Raw genomic sequence first — 24,102 nt, forward strand, 5'->3', positions numbered from 1 at the left:
GTGGCCATGCCCATTCCCAGCAAGAACACACCCCTGTTTGGGCTGCGCACTGAATGTGTGCACTGTTTCTATTTAAAATATTGCGGGTAGGAGCACCAAAATGATGACTGCTATGATGAGGGTTGATGGTGCTGGGAAAGGGAAAGGGGTCAGAGGCGGAACTAGTGGCAGTGCTAGGGAGCACCAGCCAAAATCCTGCCTAGGGCATCATTTAGGCTAGGGCCGGCTCTGGAGACCCAATAACTAAAGGTCTAAACAACGGCGCCAACTTACAACTGCTATCCACATTCCCTCTATCCCCAGCCAACAGGGGACTTTGTAAGTCCGGCAGCCTAGATACAATAGCCAACAAATTGGTGGCGTGAAACAAGAGTCTGCTCCTTTTATATATATATATATATATATATATATATATATATATATATATATATATATATATGGAGGAATAGGAGCGGCACTTCACAGACTGTTTAAGTGGTGATAAAAATCCTTTATTTAGCCCAACAGCGTTTCGGGGTATATCCCCTGTCTTCAGGGACTTCCAGTACAAAAGTGACACTCACAAAACATACATATATGTATATACAGTATATATATAGAGAGAGAAAGAGACTGAGAAAAAAAATCTGGTAGATCCGGCACTCCTAAATCGAATACGTAATAGCCCGGGTGCCTTTACATAAGAAAATGTAGAAAGCTGAAATGCACATAAAACCCTTAGCAGGGACAGGGCATCGCACAGCACTCCAGGGACAGTTCACTGTTAGTCTGACGACAGGGCCGAAGCGTCCCGAAACGTTGCAATAAACACAGTATGGAGCAGTGCAGACAATGAGTATGGGCTCATTGGTGCTGTTTCTACTGAAAGTGGGGTGTATACAGAGTGTTGTAGAAGCCAATCAGAGATATATCGAAAGAAAATAGATGCAGAATATCTTCATAGAAATGCTGGGCAGGCCCAGGGAATGCAGTCGTTTCCCTGCCTGCTCGAGGTGGGCGAATGACGTCACATGACGTTGGCACCCGCCCCAAATCTGACATCATCGTGCAACAGCAAAATAAGTCGTGGACTACTCTTCTGCTGCAAAGAGAGGAGAAGTCATTCGATGGTGAGCATCCATCGAATGACTCACGTGTAGCAAGGGGATCCGGTCGGTGTGGGTGCAGCGTTAACCTGCTCGCTAGGCCTCTAATATACGCAACCTATAGAGCAGGCCTGAATCAGGCCCATAGACTTCATTAATATTTTCTGTATTTTGTTTTCAGGTGTATATCTTTAGAACAGATAAAAGATCTGGATCATTGATTAGGATTTTTCAGGCTTCAGGCAAAAAGGTAAGTCTTATAGTAGGTTTGGTCAATTTCTGATCTCGTTTCCTTTGCTTCCTTTGTGTTTGGATATAGCAGAAGTTCCTAAAATGATATACAGTACTGTATTGTTACAAGCAATTGTGTTGTTGTTGTAAAAATTAGTACAGTAGTACATATTTGGCTGGACGTATTAAAAATGCATTTTTAAAAGCTATACTGATCACATGCATAGTGGCATTTAGTACCACCTTATAAATGTACAATTGCAATTATATTCACATACGACAGCTGTTCCCATGAGAGTGGTCCTCTGTGGTCTGATGGCTGTAATACTCTGTGCTGCTGGCCCACCCCTATTATTATTATTTATTAAGTTTCTTATATAGCGCACATTAGTCCCTGCCCCAGTGGAGCTTATAATTTATATTCCCTACCACATGTGCATGCACACACAGACATTCTAGGGTTAATTTGTTGGAGCTAATTAGCCTATCAGTATACTTTTGGATTGTGGGAGGAAACCGGAGTACCCGGAGGAAACCCACACAAGAACGGGGAGAATATACACACTCCGCACAGTTAGAGCCATGGTAGCTCTAAGGGTACTAGTGGTGTCTTACCCCCACAGTGTTTGTTACCAGATTGGAAGTCATATGTGTACCAAGTTTGTTTGAATTGCTGCAGCCTTTCCAGAGTTACAGTATGCTGTCTCCTGATATACTCTATGCTGCTATCCCACCCCTAGGGGTGTAATCTTTTTTTTTTTACTTTTTTTGTTTTTGCTGCCTAGGCCGTGAGCCTCCAGGCTCATTCCGAAAATATGATGGCCAAAAGGTGTAGGAGTCCCCCGTATTTCTGAAACCAGCCCCGGACTCTTGGACCGTTCATGATTCCAAATTTATGGGGGACGAAAAAATTGGGGGTCCGCTGTATTTTGGAACAAGCACCAGGCTCTAACAGCCCGCGGTGACATGCCACAGCTGGTGGACACTGTTTACGTAAGGTCCCCCGGCCGTACCATGCACTGTGTGGCTGGTCAACCCTGGATGGGTACCTGGGGGGAGTGTGGATCCACCAATGAAGATGTGTCCCCCAGGCTTCACCTATCCAGGACTGAAGCCCGGGCTGTCCCAAGGCGATGGACGCCGGGCTGATACGTGTAAAATTAGACTAAAAAACATTGCTTTTACAGTCAAACTACATGTCCCAGCAGGCCTCCCTCGCCTGCTGGGATTTGGCGAACCACAAGTCCCAGAATGCGGGGCATTAATGGGCTTAGTTCACCTGTGAAAATAATGTTCAAATAAAAAAGCCCAGAATGGTACACTTTTATTAGATTTAGATCATCCCTGGCTCCGATCGCTGATGTTCTGCTGCAGCTCACCCCCCACTGACTGTGGGCTGAAGCGACTTCCCTCACACTAGTGACATGGAGATGCTTTCAGCCAGTCAGAGGAAGCCACATCCCTGACTGGCTGAAAATGTCTCCATGGAGACACCTACAGTTAATCAGGGCTGAGATTGGTGTAAAACTAACATGTGTGATAAAGCTGTACCATTATGATTGTGTGTGTTTTTATTTTTACAGGTGAACTATAAGTCTAAGGGGCCCATTAATGCCTGCATGCGGGGAGGAGGCCTGCTGGGAGTTGTAGTTCGACTGTAAAAAGCAATGTTTTTTAGTCTAATTTTACATGTATCAGCCCGGTGTCCACAGCCTTGTGAGCCTTTATTGGGGGGGGTCGCCTCTCCCCCAGGTACTCCGTCTAGGGCTGACCAGCCACGGTGCACATGCTCGGGGACCTTACATAAAAAGTGTCTCTGGCTGTGGCATGACACTGCATGCTGTTGGAGCCCGGTGGTGGTTCCAAAATACGTGGGACCCCCAGTTTTTTTGTCCCCCATATTTTTCTAACAAGGACCGGTCCAAGAGTCCGGGGCTGGTTTCAGAAATATGCTAGACCCCTAAGTTTTTTGTCCTCCCGTGGTTTCTGAAATATGAGGGAACCCAACCCCTTTAGTTCCCCTTTAGTCCCCCATATATTGGGAATTTAATTATAATTTTTTTTTTTTTTTTTTTACACAGAGAAGATCTGACTGATTTGTATAATGGTTCAGGCTTGTTGTATTTGACTGCCGGGAAACTCATTAGCTATATACGAATGACTTCACAATCAGAAAATAGGAATCCAGACAATTCGGCAGCTTAGTAAATTTGAGGAATTCTCGGGCTGTATGTTCAGGCCAATCACAGGCGATCCCAGTCATACCCATTAGTACTGCGGATCGGCAATATCAGTACATTTTCCCCATAGTGTCTATTGTTGTGTATGGGGAATCGCAGAAAGAAAATCCTTCAAGATTATATTCACCCTTATAAACGTGCTTTTCGCATTGGACATTCATTTATAATACCGATTGGTTTAATTGTGGTAGAATAAAGTCCTGTTATCTCATTACAGATAAGTATAAGGACAATGATGTTCCCACTTTCCCCCTACTGACACTTTGGCATAGATTTACTATTCTGCAGCCACCAATTATAGTCTTAAAATGGCAGTAGAAATCAATGTTAAACAAGCCTGGTTTATGGATCTGTCCTATTGCTGTTTTATAACTACCGTAGTGATCCCTTTATGTGTTCAAATGTTGTGATGTTGACGTTTATAGTCGATACCTATACATAATCTTTGTTGTTTAGTTCTCAAAGCATTGGACATATTTAATACTATATATGATAGATAAGAAAAATGGAAAATACTTGCAATATATATTGATGTGAATGCTATACCACATTGTACTGTATAATTTTTGCAATAAAAACAATTTGGAAATAAAAAAAACTACCGTATCAGTCGCATACTGTACACTGGATATGTCCATGTGACCAATACCCCATATTTCCTGCCTCCTCCACCCTCCCAGCTAATTTTTTTGCTTTAACTGTTCTCACCTGAAGAGGTTGCAGATTAGTAAAGCAAATAATCAGAATAATTGAGAGAGCGCACTGAATTGTTTACATACTGTAATACATTTTAATTAAAAAGTTAACAATTTAATTACACTTCAATCATTATAAAATTATGATTTAAAACCAATTAGTTATTATTGCACAATGTATCCATTCAGTTGGTATCACTCCCTGAATATCTATAATCAAAAACCATAACAAGTCTTAACAAAGAAATTAATTTAGGAAACCGTCAGACCCCAAAGTCGGAGAAACGCGTAAAGACTGGGACTCTAATTATTGCCAATTTGGCCGTCACTTGCTATCCCCCTGGACCTCCATTTCAAAATTGGAGTAGCTGTTTTAATTCATCTTGGAACTGTTACATCACCCGCCAGCAAAAGGAAGACCTGCGGCGATCCCTTCTTGCTTGCCAATCGTCTGGATTTCCGAGAGGTGCAGTCTGGCATCGGACACATAGCAAGAGAGAGAGCACGGCAGAAGACAGGTCACACCCGGTGCCGGCGCCTATACCACAGCGATACACCGGTGGAAGAGACCGGTCTCTATAACAACATTGCCGCACTGCATGCTCTCTCACCACCTTGCGTACACAGAGTACACTCCCGGCGGTGGAGTTAATTCCAGCAGCCCCATGCCGGTTGCGGTATTATACTAAAGATATCATCTGATTGTATCATCTGTCACCTTGCCCCAGCCGCCCATCCAGTATACAATACATGTCAACTGAAATTTACCAGTATTAAGCCCTAGGCACGGATACCGTTTACATTCATATGGACATTTCTTCTACTTATCAATACTGCTTCTGTTATCAATTCATCATATTCACCTTTTCTCAAGAATTAGCTCCCCGCATGTCATTGGACTGACCATCTACCAACTAAAGTGGGTAAGAGCATAAATGGAATAAAAACTCTATTTTCCCCTCTGATTTTTTTCTTTATGGTTTTTAATTTTAGATATTCAGGATGTGATACCAACTGAATTGATACATTGTGCAATAATACCTAATTGGTTTTGTATCATAATTGGTACTTGTGTACAATCACGGCTCCCACGATGTCCATCGCATAGTAAAAAATCGCATTGCATCGCATGCGATCGCATGCGATTTTTAACAGAAATGCATCCAAATGCATTGAAATTAGTATCAAACATGTTCAATGGCCCCCAAATGTCATTTTTCAGGCTGTACCACCCCCACTATCAACGCGAACCCGAAGCGTGGCGAGCGGCGGCGGTACGCGTCCTATGACCTTTTCATACCCCCACTATCCACGTCGGCGTGGAGTTGAGAATAGAAAGTGTGGCAAGCGCAGCGAGCCACCGAGCCCGAAGCGTGGCGAGCGCAGCTGGATACCTTCACAGGTATACGCGCCCCCTCGCGGGCTTCACAGGTGTTTGTGTCCCCTTGCGGGGCTCGCTGCGCTCGCCACGCTTTGGGCTCGGTGGCTCGCTGCGCTCGCCACACTTTCTATTCTCAACTCCACGTCGACGTGGATAGTGGGGGTATGAAAAGGTCGTAGCACGCGTACCGCCACCCCTCGCAGGCTTGCTGCGCTCGCCATGCTTCGGGTTCGCGTTGATAGTGGGGGTGGTACAGCCTGAAAAATGACATTTGGGGGCCATTGAACATGTTTGATACTAATTTCAATGCATTTGGATGCATTTCTGTTAAAAATCGCATGCAATGCGATCGCATGCGATGCGATTGCATGCAATTTTACAAATTCTTAAAACGGCAAAAATCACATCCCATCGCATGCCATCGCATGCCACTACATATGGCATGCGATGGGAGCCGTGAAAGTACACAAGTACCTCATAATTTTATAATGATTGAAGTGTAATTAACTTTTTAATAAAAATGTTATTATGTGAACAATTCAGTGCACGCTCTCAATTATTCTGATTAATTGCTTTACTGTATTTTACTAAGAATCTAGATAATCTTCTTTGGGAGCTGCCATATATAATACCAGCTGTGTTATCTATTTAAATTTACCATTACTATTGCGCCTGAAAACTCTAGTATAGTGGTTGCAGATTACATGTACAGCAAGGGCGTAACTACCATAGGTGCAGGGGGTGCAGCTGCTATGGGGCCCAGAGCTGATCTTTACTGTCTACGTAATATGTTTTACATACATTTATCACCATCAGTTGCTAAATAGGGGCCCTTACAAACTTTTGCTATGAGGCCTACGAATATCAAGTTACGCCCCTGATACAGTATTGTATGGTGTTAAATTTGTGACGTATATTGCAGAGGCCTTTTTTCACTATCAGCCAAGAGAACACATGCAGTCTTGTAACAAGGAAGTGACTAATGTTATGGTTCCTTTGTCCATTATACTTATCCTACATATTGTATGCTGTGAAGAAGTTTGCTAAATTGTAAAATAAATATATATCATCTATATAATACTCCAATGAGTCTTCTTACTGTAATCTAAGCTAAATGCAGAAAATGTTCGTGTGGGCAGAAATACTGAATGCTGTGTTATGACTCGACTTGATTACAGATGGGCTCTTACTTTGGCTCCTCCTTATGTGCAGTTGATCTGAACAATGACGGCCTGTCAGACCTCCTGGTAGGGGCACCCATGTTCTCAGAGGTGAGGGATGAAGGACAAGTCACCGTTTACATCAACAGGGGAAATGTAAGTATGTTTTGTGATAAAAAGTTATCTATCTCTCAAATTGTGTCAGATCAAATTGTGGATTGGGAATTAAATGTGACCCTGTACAAAAGAAGTGGCCTCATGTGGGCAGCACCAAATCACCTTTTGGTGGAATAATCTGCAAAAATGGTGGGATTAGTAAACAGGGCTATAGCCAGGGGCTGGCTGGCAACTTTCAGCCCAGGGGGCCAACACTAGTAAACGGCCCGGTGACTGCACGTCGGTGCACACATATAGGATCGGCAGTTAGAGGGAAAAAGGGGGCAGTTGTAGCCTGCAGGGGGGAGTTAAAGGTGGATGCAGTTACAGGCTGCAGGGGTATCACACTTTTATTGGGGCAGTTACAAATGGCAGGAGGGAATGTTTCATTGAGCAGGGGGGATTTATAGAATGAGGGGTGAGGGGCAGTTACATGATGTACAATAGCAATAGGAACTTACAGCATGCAGGTGTGCAGTTTCATGAAGGTGCAGATGTGTTACTATCATTAGTAGAAATTACACAGTGAAGGGGTGGAAGTTTTTAACTTTTAACTTTAAATATTTAACACCTATTTTACACAAGCCATGTATTTGAGAAATACAAGTGTAACTGCCTAATGCCTGCCTAATTATCATTATAATGTTGCCTCTCACATTATAAGCAACATACTGTATAAAGCCAGATGATAAAATGTATGCATCCTAAAACAAGCCAGGGGAATATCATTCACAGTGATTCATAGTGAACTTGTTACAATTATATAGTAATTAGTTGTATGACTTATCTAACATTAGTTTGCACAATAATTATCTTTTCACCACAGGATTTGAATTGCTGATCCTAGTCTGACCGTCCTCCCCCCCCCCCCCTACCCGGGACAAGAATTTCTACTTGTTAATTTTCTTTTTTTTTCTGTGTGAAAGGGTCTTCCCAGATCTTTGGCTCTGGTAAAAACCAGGGATGAAGACCCTGCACACAACAAAAGGACCCATGTTGAACGGCAAACTAGCGGGTAGAAATGTTTAACCGGGTAATTTGCCTTTCTGTGTGAAAGGGGTAATAAAGATCTGAACATAAGTTGATTTTTGATTGAGTCACAATTTTTGGTCCATAAATGCAGTAGATGTACTGTCAATAGAACAATGTGAAGGACACACATACTGTATATGTATGTATGTAGTAGTAAGAGACAAATATGTGGATTATGTTATGGACACTTTAGCAGCACATTGGTGCGTCTCTTCTTTCTCCAAAAATACATTTAAGGGAATCAAATCTCCTCCGCTCTGACCTCCTCACTGTTGATTTCCCTTTGACATAAATCTATTTTACTTGCAGACGTATAGTCATTTCCTAGAATTTACAGGCTTCGTAATCCAGCATCACATTTGGCAGGGTTTCAGCAATTGTGACTTTTTTCATATGAGTATTCCTTAGAACTTGAGTAAAATGCCAAATCAATGCAAGTACCCTGGACCTCTGTGCCAGCTGGAAATTGAAGATTTTGAGCTAACTGCTCCCTCAGTAAAACAATTAAGCTGATTAAGTTTCTAATATCTCTTAGTAAAATTCAAATCATGGTAAATGCTGTGTCCATGCATTTTGTGGACTCTAAAAATTGTTTCCCTATTTTCTCAGCACTGAAGCAAGATATAAACAAACCCAACTGTATAAAATAGTATAACATTAATCATTGAAAATATTTATTACTATAACAGTCCATATTGATATACCATAGACAAATGTGTAAATTAAGAAATTGCAAAAAAGAAATAGAATTGCCTTTTGTTTTATATTTTCCTGGTCCTGCACTTTTGGTATAAAAGTTTTAAAGCGCATTGAAGGGTATTCCATAGGGTGGATGCTGCCCGAAGAAATCCTGCTATTGTGAATTGGATCTAGTAATGAGTGTGGATGAGAGATGCAGATCTTGTGCACAGAGGAGAGGTTGGATGGGGATATATTTTGAGAAAAGAGAAGAGATGTATGTTGTCAAGTTAATGGCTTTGTATGTGAGTAGAATAAGGTAGAATACAGGAAACTAATGGAGGGACTTACAGAGCGGTTCAGTAGACTTTGAACGTCTAGCCAGGAAGATCAGCCTCGCTGATGCATTCAGAATGGATTGTAGTGATGAGAGTCTTTTCTTAGGAAGACCGGTAAGGAAACTATAATCAATGTTTAAGATAATGAGTGCATGGATTAGAGATTTTGCTGTGTCTTGTGTAAGATATGGTTGAATTTTTTATATGTTTTTTTAGATGCATGTAACATGATTTAGAGACCGATTGAATGTGAGGAAGCAAGGACATTACAAGGATGACACCTAGGCATGGAGCTAGATAGACTGAGGAGTTGTCAATTGTGATAGAGATATCAGGTTGGTAACTACTCTTGGCTGGTTGGAATATAATTAACTTTGTTATGGAAATGTTGAGTTTGAGAATAAAATGGGAGAAAGGCATTCAGAGACACTGAGCAATACTGACAGTGACCATTCTGGTGAGGATAGATAAATGTGAGGATCCAAAAGAGTTGATTCCTTGCCAAGAGAGGAGGTATAGATTGGGAAAAGCAGAGGATATAAAACTGAGCCTTGTGGTACTCCAACTGATAGAGATAGTAAAGAGGAGGTAGAATCAGAGAAGCAAACATTGAAAGAGTTATTAGTAGGATGAGAACCAACAAAGGGCTGTATTCTGAAGACCTAGGGATTGTAGTTTTTGTAAGAGAATAGAGTGGTCAACAGTGTCAAAGGCAGCCAAGAGATTTAGAAGAATAAGAAGTGAGAAATTACCTTTTAATTTAACAGTGACCAGATCGTTCCCTACTTTAGTCAGTGCTGTCTGAGTCTGTGGAGTGTTGAAAAGCGAAAGCCTGACTGAAGTTGGTCCAATAAGTTGTAGTAGTTAATAAAGTGTGTTAGGTGAGTGTAGGCAAGTCTCTCAAGTAGCTTGGAGATGCATGAAAGCTGAGAGATAGGATGGTAGTTAGAGAGACAGTTTGGATCAGAATTGTGTTTTTTGAGTAATAACTGCAAGCTTCAACAGAAAAGGAAAGATACCAGTAGAGAGATAGGTTACAGATTTTAGTTAAGATATGGATAAGAAAAGGAGACAGCTTTAGTGACTTTTAAGGGTATAGGATCAAGAGGAAAGGTAGTGGAGTAAGAGGATGAGAAGAGTGTTGATTCATCCTTACTTGTGGGGTCAAATGAGGAGAAAGTGCCAAAGGGCTCTGGAAAGGAAGTAAGAAAGTCACTGGCAGACAAAGAGCATGCCATTTCATCTTGGATTTTATCAATCTTTAAGCAAATTCTTGTGCACTGATAGTAGCTGGTGGGGAGGGTGAGGGAGGGTAAGTAAGTGATTTAAATGTATTAAAAGGTCACTTGGGGTTCTTGGCATGAAAAGAGATTAGAGATTGGAAATATGTTTGTATGGCAGCATCCAGAGCAATAGGAGTGGTAGGTAGTCTTAAATGTGAGGATGTCACTTGGATTCCAGGATTTATGCCATTGATAGTCTACTCTACGTGATAGTTTTGAAGGTGTCTTGTTAATTTAGAGTACCATGGTTGGCATCTATGCCTACGTGGATTGTGAGAAGCTGGAGCAACTTCATCAAAGGCAGTTTGTAGAGTCTGGTTCAGGTGGGATACAGCTGTTTTAGGACAGGCAAGAATAGAAATGGGTGAAATGGGTGAGAGCAGTTGTTGCAGAGAGGTAGAAAGTTGTTAAAAACAAATAGCGTTATTATTTCTATTGGTTTGAGAAGGATTACATTATTTTGGTTTTATAAAGTTTTAAGTAACAGAGGAGATTGAGACGGTGAGAAGGTTGTTATCAGAGAGAGAGAACAGAGGGTTATCGAATTGTTACCGAAGTGATATTGAAATCACCCATGATGATGGTGGAGATGTCAGAAGATAATAATTGAGGGAGCCAGGCCAAGAAATCTTCCATATATTAATGTTTGGGAAGCCCAGGTAGATGATAGATAGCTGCAGCAGGCAGAGATAAAGGGGTAAAAACCCTGATAGAGTAAACTTCAAATGGCGTGAATGTGAGTAATGGAACCAATGGTAGGATTGTGGATGTGCACAATTGGGACAATTGGGACACTTTTACTGTTACCAGGCCTGGAGATGTGTAATAATTGGGAAACAGTGACCCCCTTCTTGGCACAATAAATGCCTGTTTTCATGCTAAAACACGCAGAATATGGGATAAGTTCCCGGATCCATGGGTTGACGAGATCCTGTTCGTGAAACCGGTCAGGTGAAAAGCAACCTAAAATACTGACGGTTGTAGGGGCTAATTGAATTGTCCACTGTGAGATCAATTAGTAGCTAATTGAATATCCTCATAGATATGTGACTGTCAGCCATACTTGTTTGAAAAATGCATCTCTCCACTCCAATCCTCAGTGGTGCAGTCTGACTCATCTTGCTCACCAAATAGAACAGGTACACATCCAATTCAACCTTCTCACACTCATTTACAAAGCCCTTACCCACTACTCTACAATATACATCTCTGACCTTGTCTCTCTTTACACTTTCACTTCTCTGTTTCACTGTAATAATGCACGCTGCCTCTCCTGCTTGATGATAATGTAATTTATCATGTGCTGCTATCTATCTATCTATCCCCTCCCTATCAGACTCACTCCACATCCTTAAATGTGCTCTCCATACCCACTTATTTACCAGTCCCACCAACTCTAATCCCAACTCTCTGTTCCATGATCAATAACTTCCCCATCTGCATCATACCTGCCTGTCTGCCCCTCCCATTTAGAATGTACATTCTCGTGAGCAGTGCCCTCTCTTCTTATGTGCTTTTCCTTCTCTTACTTATACTATCTTCAATGGCAATAATAATAATTATAATATAGAGATTTATAAAAGGCTTAAATATCTTGTAGAAGAACATCAAGAAAATGCTTAAAGGGTAATTCATTTGATGGTCAAAGAAAAATATACAAAATCATGTGGATTGCGGCTGTAGCTATAAAATAATTAAAACAGTTTAGCATTCTCATATTTGTAGTCTTGTTTATTGCAATATTGTAACATTGATGTATTTCAAAAAATATATAAAATGCAGGGCAAGTCTGTAGGTGGGACACAGTATCAAATTGATTTCAAAACCTCCTAGTATACTTTCTAATATTACAAAATGAAAATTGACACAACACTTACATTCCCACGAGGGAAATATGCAATGATTAATTGGACTCTCTGGATTGTTAAGAGATATAACATAAAGAAAAGATGCCTGTATAATGTATTGTCTAAATACAGTATACCAGAAGTTTACTACTTTAGTTCTTTAGCACCTCCCAGAATGGACCAACTAACTGCTCTTAAAGTGGTAGATTGATACCCGTGCAAGTGTAAAATACAGTACTATGATTTTTTTACATCTAAAGTTGTTGTTAGTTAAACTTTATAAGTGCTTACAGTATTTTAATACTGTCAATCATCTTCTGCTTGGGATGAAGAATTTATGTCTTGGTCATACGATCATAGGTACTGATGCTGAATTGGACATATGCCAGTTTGCTTACCATAAAATATGAAAATGACTAAAATAAAAAATCCCAGTAAGGGACATTTATCTTTGCAGTTGAAAAAAGATTCCAAACTGACTCTATAATTGGCTTTCAATTAGATAAATTCACTTGGTCAACCACCCTAAATCTATATTCTAATAGTTATAGCTGCAATCCTTCTTGACGAGTGCCCAAAACTGTACCACATATTTGAGCTGTGGTTTTACAGCTGGAAAATTATGTGAACATAGCAACCATCTACTGGCTTCCTCTGGCACAGTGCGTTCATTCCACTATCACTGTTACCAAAAGTGGAACGTATAATGTGATTTTATCCCGAAACATTCTTTTTTTTTTTTGTACACAGAAAATAGATTATAAACCTATACTAAGTAACAACGCTGGTTGGGATAATTCTTTTTGGGAAATGCAAATATTTTTGGGGTTCCTGTACTGGCATTTCACACACCTCTTTAAACAGGGCAATATGCAAAAGTTTGATTGGGCGCCATGCACCCATTGTTATTCATGCATGTGCGGCTAACCCTGACTATAGTAGAAGGTGTGGCAAGAAAGATGTATACAAATATTTTTCACACTTTTCTGCTCTTTCTCTTGGGAGCGGTAAGCATAATAATGGGCATTGGGGGGACATGAGTCTGATTGAGGAAGCTAAAAAAAAACATTAGAACTTCCTCCTTCAGCCAAAACATGCAATTTTGTAACCATTTTCTGAATATATTACATATCAGTGTGAAATCTAACTCTCTCTGCACATGTTACATCTGCCCCACCTGCAGTGCAGCATGGCTTTCTCCATTTTGAGATTCAATTTTTTCCTGTGAACTGGGCAAAATCGCCCATCCTAGTTCTTAATGTCATGTAACATGATGTTTTAGTACTTTTCTATCTGGGCTCTGTCTATGTCCTTTCATGATGTATAAAAACAATAGCATTTCCCTTTGAACACAGTATGAATGTCATATTTATTTATATATTGATGTCATATTTATTATTGTTTCTTGTTGTAATCAGTCTCAAAGTTTTGTCACTGCCATGTTGAGATAAACTTGTCTATACATTCACCCTGGTGTTAGGTAGGAAGCTTATTCTGTTCTCAGGTGTTTCCTGAACAGTGTGTGAAGCCGAGCAATCATCCAGCGGGATATCCACTATTACTGACTCTGTTGCTGTTTTCCAAGCTCTCATACGCATCCTGTTTTCTAGGGTGTAGTGGATGAACAGATTGTGCTGAGCGGAGACAATGCATACAATGCACACTTTGGGGAAAGCATGGCAAACCTTGGCGATATTGATGATGATGGCTACTCAGGTAAATAACAAACGTGGCAAGCACTCATTTTTATTGAAATGATGCCGAAATTTACTTTAGGCTTTTTTTTTTTTTTTTAATAATGTATATAGTTTTACTGTCATAAGAGTGCATGGAAAGCAATAGCTTGTAAAGTCTTTCCAGTAGCCTAACCATAATCTGTGGCCTGATTCTCTGGATCAGGTGCTTTTGCTGCATCCTTTCCTTATGGTGTATGTACACATGTTCTCTACAGCGTTCCCACTGATATCGATTCAATATTGGCGGCCGTCGAGATCCAGCGAGGGATGCAGGTGGGGGGGGGGGTGTCATGCTGCATCAGGCAGCATGTAACCCTCTGGTAATGATGGTAATGAGAATATAACTTTTTTGGCAGGAAGGGGGCAAAATTTCTAGTTATGTGACTGGATGTGACGGCTAAATTCAGGGAAAACACAACCCAGATAAATTGTTCTGGTTGTCTGTCCAGCATCAGGAACTGACAGAACACTTTCTGGAAGGAATAAGTTGGGACCATTTTGCAAAATGGAGGGTGGTTTGATCCTGTTTTTTAAGTGCATCTTGGCCAGGGTCTGCATCTTCTGACACAGATTTCTTCCCCTAGCAGAAGGAATGCACTGCCTAACCTGTGTAACCTGAGGGTTGACCTTGATTTCAGAGTGATCACATGGTGCATTTTTGGGTGTACCAGCGGATCACAGAAGCTTGCAGGAGGCATATTTAACACAAGATGCCTGCTGCAACATTTGCATATATCCTCACAGCATATTCATACAAAGACATAACAGCTTCCATCTCTGAATCCATAGTCTGGTAGTACCCAGATCTGCTAGTTGAGGAGATAGCTACTTAGATTTTATCAGAAATATCTTGTAATTTGCAGACAATAAAAAAAATTGGGTACTTGTTTCCTAGCACGGCACCCCCACATCTTATACAATCGCATCGCATGCAATATACCGGCATGCGATGCGATCCGATTTTCAATTGTTCAAGCACCCTGATGGGTGCTTTCAATGTTAAATGCACCCCCATTGGCAACGCCACCCCCACTATCAACGCCAACCCGAAGCGTGGCGAGCGCAGCGAGCCCGTGGCGTCGGCGTGGAGTTGATTCTAGATAGTGTGGCGAGCCACCGAGCCCGAAGTGTGGCAAGCGGCCACGAATTACTTTACATGTATTCCACGTCCCCTCGCGGGACTCGTTGCACTCGCCACGCTTCGGGCTCGTACTCCACGTCCTCTCGCCACGCTTCAGGCTTGGTGGCTCACTATGCTCACCACACTGTCTAAAATCCACGCCGATGTGGATAGTGGGGGTATGAAAAGGTCGTTGGACGCGTACCACCGCCCCTTGCTGGCTTGCTGCGCTCGCCACGCTTCGGGTTGGCGTTGATAGTGGGGGCGGCGTTGACAATGGGGGTGCATTTAACATTGTAAGCACCCATCAGGGTGCTTGTACAATTAAAAATCGCATCGCATTGCATGCCATTTGCTATGCCAATGCTATGCGATATTTCATTGTACAAGCACTCCTGTTAATTTAACATGAATATTGCATTGCATCGCACGCATCGCACACCACTAAGTATGGAATGCGATGGGTGCCGTGCTAGGAAACAAGTACCAAAAATTTAATTGACAGTGAATATTACAAGGGAAGTCTTGGTCCAATTCCCAAACCATAGGTCATACTTCATGAATTTTTGAACACGTCAAAAGACACCCCAGAGATGGATGGTCCTAGTGATAAGTGTAGAGGGTGTGGTATAACAATTCACGGCATCTTGGTCCCTTCAAAATGGCGTAATATTACAATTAACAGAATCATGCTTCATCTTAAAGCCCATACCCATATAACTAGAAAAAGAGTAACAGACAGGGTTTTGGGGGGTCAGTCGCACATGACCACAGTATCACTTTTTATTTTTGGAGATTAGGCCCCCTGCTGAATATGGTGATAAATATTATAATGGGCATGCAGGGGTGTGCTACCACAAGACAAGGATCAATGATGATAGTTAGGGATAGAAAACGATTTGTCACTGTAGTGGTGCACCAACAGAGAAAAAATGGAGACTTAAAACTTTTATTGGGTTATATGTTAAAAAGCTGTGAGATATGACAAACTGTGCAAGTTAAAAACTTTAGCTCATGCGGTGTCCCTTAGCACTTATTCCTTGAATACATTTTTATAATTCTTTTTAATGCGTCTTTCCCTTTAATATTGGCTATGTAGCCTATGAATGACACGGGGGACACAATATGTATTCACATTCCAATATGCAAGAATAAATCATTCAGAACAATTCCCTAGAGTCTGTGTGCAATTCTTGAATCTTGTTATTGTCAGTTAACGGTGGGGGCTTTAAGCAGTGTGCGTGGTGGGTCCCAGCTCCCGCTAACACGTAATGACCAATGTTTAGTTTAGATACAGGATCTTGTCATAGACAAACACTTGTTTAGTGTGGTGTGTTGTATCAACTTGTACGTTTATTACACTTGGCGTGTGTGCTTTCAAAAATAAAGAGACATATGTTACAGTATCCACAAAAATTTCGATTCATTGGCAGTACAATGATGATCACTGTGTAACATATAAGTCCTTATGGCGGACAAGCACAGTGATTTGCAAGTATATATTGTACTTGGTGGAAGCAGGCAGATATCGCCTGGTGTGTACCATGCTGTTTGGTTGATCTGCTAGTATTACAGTTCACCATACATCAGAACACTTGCGGCGTGTAATGACCGCTTATTTACTGCAATGTATAGTGCCTTCTGGAGGCAGGTGGTCGCGTTACGGCTATTTTTAGAGGACACAATTATACATCCAAATCCTAAAGAGGTCTGGTAAAGAAGCACAGTTTGACATGCGGGTGTAACCCAGTCTGTATCAGGTTCTCGGGCAAACTGCTTTTGTTGCAGTTCCACGTGTGTTAGCACACTGGGACTAGCGGGGTGGCAATAGTTCAATACAAGTCACGGTGCCCCATGCATGTTCATTAGTGGATGACAGAGATAAGTATTGCACAATTACAAAACATTAGAGTCCTTAAAAGGACTGGAAATCAGACAAGGGTGAAGGATGGCTAGAGGGAGCGACCGCACGACTGTGGAGGCCGGTGTACACTTCGCAGTTCTTCTTCAGGGTCTTCTTCATATTGTAACATATGTCTCTTTATTTTTGAAAGCACACACCAAGTGTAATAAACTTACAAGTTGATACAATACACCACACTAAACAAGTGTTTGTCTATGATAAGATCCTGTATCTAAACTAGACATTGGTCATTACGCGTTAGCGGGAGCTGGGACCCACCACGCACACTGCTTAAAGCCCCCACCGTTAACTGACAATAACGAGATTCAAGAATTGCACACAGACTCTAGGGAATTGTTCTGAATGATTTATTCTTACATTTTGGAATGTGAATACATATTGTGTCCCCCGTGTCATTCATAGGCTACATAGCCAATATTAAAGGGAAAGACGCATTAAAAAGGATTATAAAAATGTATTCAAGGAATAAGTGCTAAGGGACACCGCATGAGCTAAAGTTTTTAACTTACACTATACTCACTTGTCTTGACTTGACTACTCCGTTTCATGTAGTTTGTCATATCTCGCAGCTTTTTAACATATAACAATAAAAGGTATATTTTAAGTCTCTTTGTTGGTGCACCACTACAGTGACAAATCTTTTTCTATCCCTAACAATTAACTAGAACAAGAGACAGTTAAACTTAAAGACAGTGAGGCAGCTCTCTCCAAAACTCATGAGTCTCCAAGCCTAAATGAGTATGCTATAGCTATTCATATAAATACATAATATTTATTTGATAATAGTCTTTTTCTTTTATGAGCCAGTGTATCGCAGCTGTAGTTTAGAGAGCAATTTAATACAGAAAGCCTGTTGCTTGCTTATCAGTGCCGCCAGCTTCTTTCATGAACACACAAATACAGATATACGAGTGTGAAGAGAGTGTTGATCTCTTTGTCTCAATATAACACACACACACATATTCCATTCTAGCTCGAGAGGCCTTTCAACAACCATGGCCCTTATTCTGATTGACGCGGACTTTACCGCATTCTTACGGATCGCGTCTTTTCGGCGTCTGCGCATGCGTGGAGAACGCAACGCGCATGTGCCACGCCTTGACTCCGTACCAGTTCGGCCAAATCCCGTACAAAACTGTTCCCCGCAATCAGTCGGGAAATATGGGCGTATTATGGGCGTCATGCGGAATGTCACATGGGCGTAGTTTCAAAGTGGGCAAAACGGGGCGGAAACATGGGCGGACACGGGGGAGTACACTTATGTTGGGGGGCGTACATTCGGATAGCACTCCGAATGCACGCGATCAAAAGGGGAAGAAATGTGCGGTGTCCACAAGTGTACTATTGCTTTGCGGACACCACTCGTTCATGCGGTAGGCGAACGTACGCCTAATGACTACAAGCATTAACACCTGAACCCAATAGAATCTACTCCTTTACTCATTACTCACTAATAGGCCGCTTGTCAGTGCTTTAATTGAAACCATTGCACTTCAATTGCTGTAAGGGTTAATGTGTGCAATGCATGTGTTAGGCATGCTTGTAAGGATATATTGGCATCTAATTGATTCCAATTCCAAATAAGCAGTTTTTTATGAGGATAGGTAATTGAATAAGTGGGTCATGTGATGTCTTGCAGAAGATACTTAATAGTGGGTTGTTTGGCGTAAATACTCCGCTTACGTGCGGTAGCACCGCTTGGCTCCCGTTCGGATGCGGTATTCCCGAGCATACTCTGTAATACTCTGTAATACCGTGCCGAATCTGAGTGTTTCTCCCGCACACGCATGGTTTGTATGTCGTCCGTAAACACGCCCTGTTCTTAAAGAGTGAGTCCGTCCGAATGCGGAGGACACGTGGGCGTTTCTACGGACGATGGCCGCATGCGGCAAAACACCGTAGCGTGCGGACCGCTCCGTAAGAATGCGGGAATATCCGCACCGATCAGAATAAGGGCCCATGTTTTAATATCTTAAGTAGATATAAAACTACATATCTTTATGGCTTGTACCAGCATTAACCAAATAGAGTAGTAGAAAATAAACATATCTTAACAAATCAATGTTATTCTCTCTACAACCACTATGGGTAATGGGCCTGATTCAACGATATCCACAATTCTGCACAGGCACATTATCGCAGTTTCAGTGCTGGCTGGGACGGCGACGTGGTGGCAACTGACCATTTTGTGGGTGCAGTCTGGACAACATAAGCATGTCCAGACCTCTCAAGGGGGTGGCTACGTGACACCACACACACTTACTGTGACACTAAACATGGCCGGCCTGCGCCTGGCTTCGGTAGTTAGGTAGTAAATACCTCGAACTTTAGAATTGTGCATTTCAATTTTGAAAGTATTGTATTTTCTAAACAGGCTGTAGTAGTTAATTAAATGATGTGTACATTGGGTCTAAGTACCTGGAAAAAGTGCTGATGTTCAGTACTTTGCTCACGCATTAGGCCTGTACTGCTCATGTGCATGTGGATGCACTACAGCTGCAAATAACACTAGAGCGACTGCAGACATTTGGGGGTTGGAACATGGCAGCAACGGCCTCCATTTCCAAATATGGAAGTATGTCACTGCTGTTTTGGTGTAGTGCCGAGGTCAGGACCTCTGGAAAATGGAGATTTTCTGGCCTCTTTGTAAGATCTGTGGCAGCTGACTTGCGTTATCCCATATGTCACGCAGCCAGTTGATGGTGTTGCAGATGATTCTATGATGCCTCCTGGGAAGCAGCACAGATCACTAATGCAACCGGCTGCTTATATCAGATGCTTCCTGCTGTATTACCATACTAGTGCTTGGAAGCAGCAGTAAGACCTCATCCAACCGAATCATTCCCCTTGTCATTGTGTTTCCTATATAGGCAGAGGCTGGCTGGAAACATTTAGCCATGGTGGCAAGTCCAGATCACTGGCCCATAAGTAATGGATCATCATTAAATCTCTTGAAGGCAGTTCGGCACAGTGGTGACCAAATTGCTGAATGTCCTGTTTTCATCAGCAACCAGCGATGGTCGCTCATATAAATTAGACACTCTGCTGGGGGAAGCTGCTGGTCATAGAAGCATTCTCCTGCGGCTAGCGACCACTGGTCGCGGGAGCGAGCTTTCAGCAACCATTGCCATGTACACACAGGGATATGGTCACTCAGTGACCATATCCCCTGTGATTTTGGCTGATAGCGCCACGTGTGTACGGGGCTTAACACTCACACTTCCCCCTTGCTCACAGCTTCCAACACAATCCCAACGGTAAGTTACACCTAGTGCCTAAACCTAACTCCTCCCCCACCCCAACATCATGCTATGACACCACCAACATACTTATGATCGGAATACCGGCTTTTGATATTCCGGGCCAGCATATTTGCTGATGTCGGGATTCCAGCCCTGGTGTAGGGGCTCCCGCTTGGAATCCCAGAGCCAGGATTATGACCGCATCCCCAAACAGCACCATAGTACATTACATTATACACAGCATACTCAGCCCCCTCCTTAATAATACAACCAGTACCATAGCAACATTCACCATAGTCCATTATACACAGCCCCGTCCACCATATTACACCCAGTACACACAGCACCATATTATATTATACACAGTCCCCCCATATTGCAACAGTATACATAGCACCCTATTACATTATACACAGCCCCCCCCATATTGCACCAGTATACATAGCACCCTATACATTATACACAGCCCCCCCCCCCATATTGCACCAGTTTACATATCACCCTATACATTATACACAGCCTCCCCCCATATAACACCCAATACACACAGTACTATAAAACATTAAACACAGCATGACCCTCCCCTATTACATTACACACAGCCCCCACTCCCCCGGTACACACAGCACTCACCCATCTCTGTTGATGCATCCTTGGGAAGTGCAGGGAGCAGGTCCAGGCATAGTTTTGGAGACAGCCAGGCAGACAGAGGAGCAGGCCTGGGCTTTTGCACTCTGTGTGGTGGGAGGAGTCAGCCTCACTGTAGCAAACTTGGAAGCCTGTTCACTTGCTCCTTCCCTTTGCTGCCTCTGACAGCATTCAGAGCAGCACGGCGCTACCCACAACCCCGCGGTGGCTGGCTATGACATCTCGCCTGCAGGCCCCGCCCCTGCCAAATGGCAAAAATGACAGTCAGATCACGACTGTGTCTACTGCTGGACCACCAGGGCTCACGTCAGAGGAGGCGGTCCAATACACAAGATGACAATGTGGCCCCCAGCCCACCACTGAGTATAGGTCGGTGTCAGATTTGAATGGCTACTAATGTATTAACCCTTTCAAGTCCAACATTTAGTCAGGCTCAACAGCCCTAGTGCTAGTAGCAGATCCAATGGTGAGACACTTTAAAATACAGTTGGAGCCCCTCTCAACTATCTTCCTTAGGTCGTGGCTCACCGTGGCTAGCCATGGCTATCCTGTTGTCCTCAGCAGCAATACAACACAGTAGGGGATTAGCAGAGTAATCCTATTACTCACTTAATCCTATTAAAGGGCTAAATGAGGAGGGCTCCATCTGTAAGAAAATTAACATTGTTCAACATTCAATGTAGACCATTTTTGAGTTTAAAAAAATACAATTAACATTTAAACCAGACTGTATGAATTGAAAGAAAAAAGGACTGTAAAAGGAAAGTGGATTTCACATTAAAAACATGTAATCTGTTATCATCATAAAATACATTTATGTTTTTCTGTAACTGTAAAGTATAATGTAATGTAATCTAGCTTCAGTGTGTGAACCTATTTAGTAAACGATTCTGTTTACTGTTACCTGTTAAACAGGCTGACTGTATGAACAATCCCATCGAATATAGGGAAAAAAGATTATATCATGCATATTTTTGCAGCGTGTATCAATAATTCTCTTATCAAGATTGATATTAAAACAATGTTTTTTTTCTTTATCAGATGTTGCAATTGGAGCCCCAAAAGAAGATGATTACGTGGGAGCAGTTTACATATATCATGGGGACGCTAATGGCATTGTTCCTAAGTATTCAATGGTTGGTCTGTTATTCAGTCTTCTAAATTGAGTACTACTGCACAGAAATAAATACATGACTATTATATATAAGGTGTGCACAATTGAATAGGAGACTTTTGCTGTAGCGGTGTTGTAACTTATCACAGTGGGTTAATGGTTTTGCCGATAGATAGAAACATAGAATTTGACGGCAGATAAGAACCACTTGGCCCATCTAGTCTGCCCCTTTTTTTAAACATGTTACCTCAAACCATATTTGATCCTTATTTTTTTGTAAGGATATCAATATGCTTATCCCAAGCATGTTTAAATTGTACTATTGTATTTGCGTCTACCACCTCTGATGGTAGGCTATTCAACTTATCTACTGTACTACTCGTTCTGTGAAAAAATTCTTCCTCACATTTCCCCTGAATCTTCCTCCCTCTAGTTTCAGTGCATGTCCTCGTGTTTATCCTCCCATTTTAAACAAGTACATAATAAATCCTGTGAATATATAAAAAATTTCATTGGGATAAAAGCAATACAGGACAATATTAGACAAAATAACTCCTTAAGAATGTTAGCAAAGGAGGAAATGAAATACATATACAATTTAAAAACCCTTATACCGTTAGGACTCAACAAAGATTTCGAATTAAAATGGTTTTTGTAAACTATTCTAATTTGTTTCCTGAAAATTTTTCACCATCTTAAACTGTAATTTATATGCCGTCATTTGCAGTGTCTATATACTGTTAAAATATTGTCTTTCGGATGTCGTCACCTGTAGTGCCTATATATTGCTAAAACATCGTTTTCTCCTTCTATTTTAGAAAAAAACTAAGTAGGAGAGAATATACAATGAATCTATATTTTTGGTGCTTCTGGCAGGTTTGCTTACACCTGGTCCCAGGCGGGCATGGCCCAACTAGAAGAATACACCAAAGAAATTTCCGTCTTAATGTGACATCATTTTTTTCTGATATGCAAAATTCCTGTAAACATGTACTGTTTGTATAGTGTATAAGCTGATAATGTATGCAATATATAATTTTGTACTGTTTTTTTCTTTTCTTCTGTTTTTTTGTTGACAAGATGATGTACATGTCTATTTTGTAATATCTAAATTTTGCATCTACTTTGATGCCTATAGATGTATATAAAGCGGGATGGATATTGCACACCTGAATTGGTTAATTTTTTGTCCCTTTTTTGTCCTTTAATTGATCTCCATATGTAGGATATCCACCTCAGTGGACCGTTTAGCGTTCCACGCATTTAACATTAGAGAACTTGTGAATGGAGTTCACATACTCACATTTACCACGCACAAGGGCAGCGACAGTGAGTGGACCGCATATGCGTTCCACTCACACGATTCCATGACGCAATAACCCAGCGCCATCCCAGCAGGACGGAACACCACAGCTAGCGTGCGAAATCTGCACCTAACGTATTGGGTGTTCCAGTCCAGACTTCACTGACGCCTGTTTTCACAGCATCACTATCGCTTCTTAGCTATGATGCAAGAAAAACATCTTTTTTCTGTGCCATATGTATTTACGCCGTTTTGGAACGCATTGCGTTCCATTCGGCGGCCATTTTTTATTCATTAATTCCCGGAGGTCATTTAAACATTGCTCCTTTTTTCTCTTATCCCTCATTATAATTCTTCATAAAACTACAGGAGTGCACCTTCCATCCTTAACTTTATTGAATGTGTATTTTAAAGAAAGTGTTTGCAATGATTATATGTACGATTTTACTGCTGGATGATCACTTCCTGTGACCAGTTCCTGCTATCATGCGATTGGTCCAGCCCTACATAAATACCCAGCAGTTGCTGCTAGTCCCCATGTCTTGAAAAAGGCTCTAAAGGAGCCGAAACGCGTTGACACTAGGGGATTCTGTGCATCTTGGACCTGTCTGACCAACAGAGGTAACGTTGGACACTTTAACCCTTCACTCTGTCTGGACCTTTAACATCTATTTGTGAATGTGTTGATGTCCCGGCGTTGCCTTCTAGGTCACCTGGTCCTTTTTGCATTTTTGTTTTTTTTAAATTGTTCATTTTTATCTAAATGTTTTTACCTTTTTTGTATACATGTATATGCATTGTACGTATTTTTAGTCCAATTATGGACTCTTTATAAATTAAAAATTCTTCAGTCTATCCATCGCTTCTTCCTTTGTTTTTTCTGGGGTCA

General features: G+C 41.6%; 1 protein-coding gene across 1 annotated transcript in view; it reads left to right on the forward strand.

Annotated features, from left to right (window-relative positions):
- The window catches only part of ITGA9 (integrin subunit alpha 9), a 445,717-nt gene that overhangs the window by 142,018 nt on the left and 279,597 nt on the right, over positions 1-24,102 (forward strand). Inside the window, exons 8-11 of the mRNA XM_083186309.1 lie at positions 1,267-1,335; positions 6,811-6,948; positions 13,737-13,842; positions 21,838-21,932. Coding sequence (XP_083042435.1) covers positions 1,267-1,335; positions 6,811-6,948; positions 13,737-13,842; positions 21,838-21,932 — 408 coding nt within the window. The remainder of the gene's footprint in view (positions 1-1,266; positions 1,336-6,810; positions 6,949-13,736; positions 13,843-21,837; positions 21,933-24,102) is intronic.

The sequence above is a fragment of the Crinia signifera genome, chromosome 5, assembly GCF_055691185.1.
Source record: "Crinia signifera chromosome 5, ASM5569118v1, whole genome shotgun sequence".
In the NCBI taxonomy this organism is placed as follows: domain Eukaryota; kingdom Metazoa; phylum Chordata; class Amphibia; order Anura; family Myobatrachidae; genus Crinia; species Crinia signifera.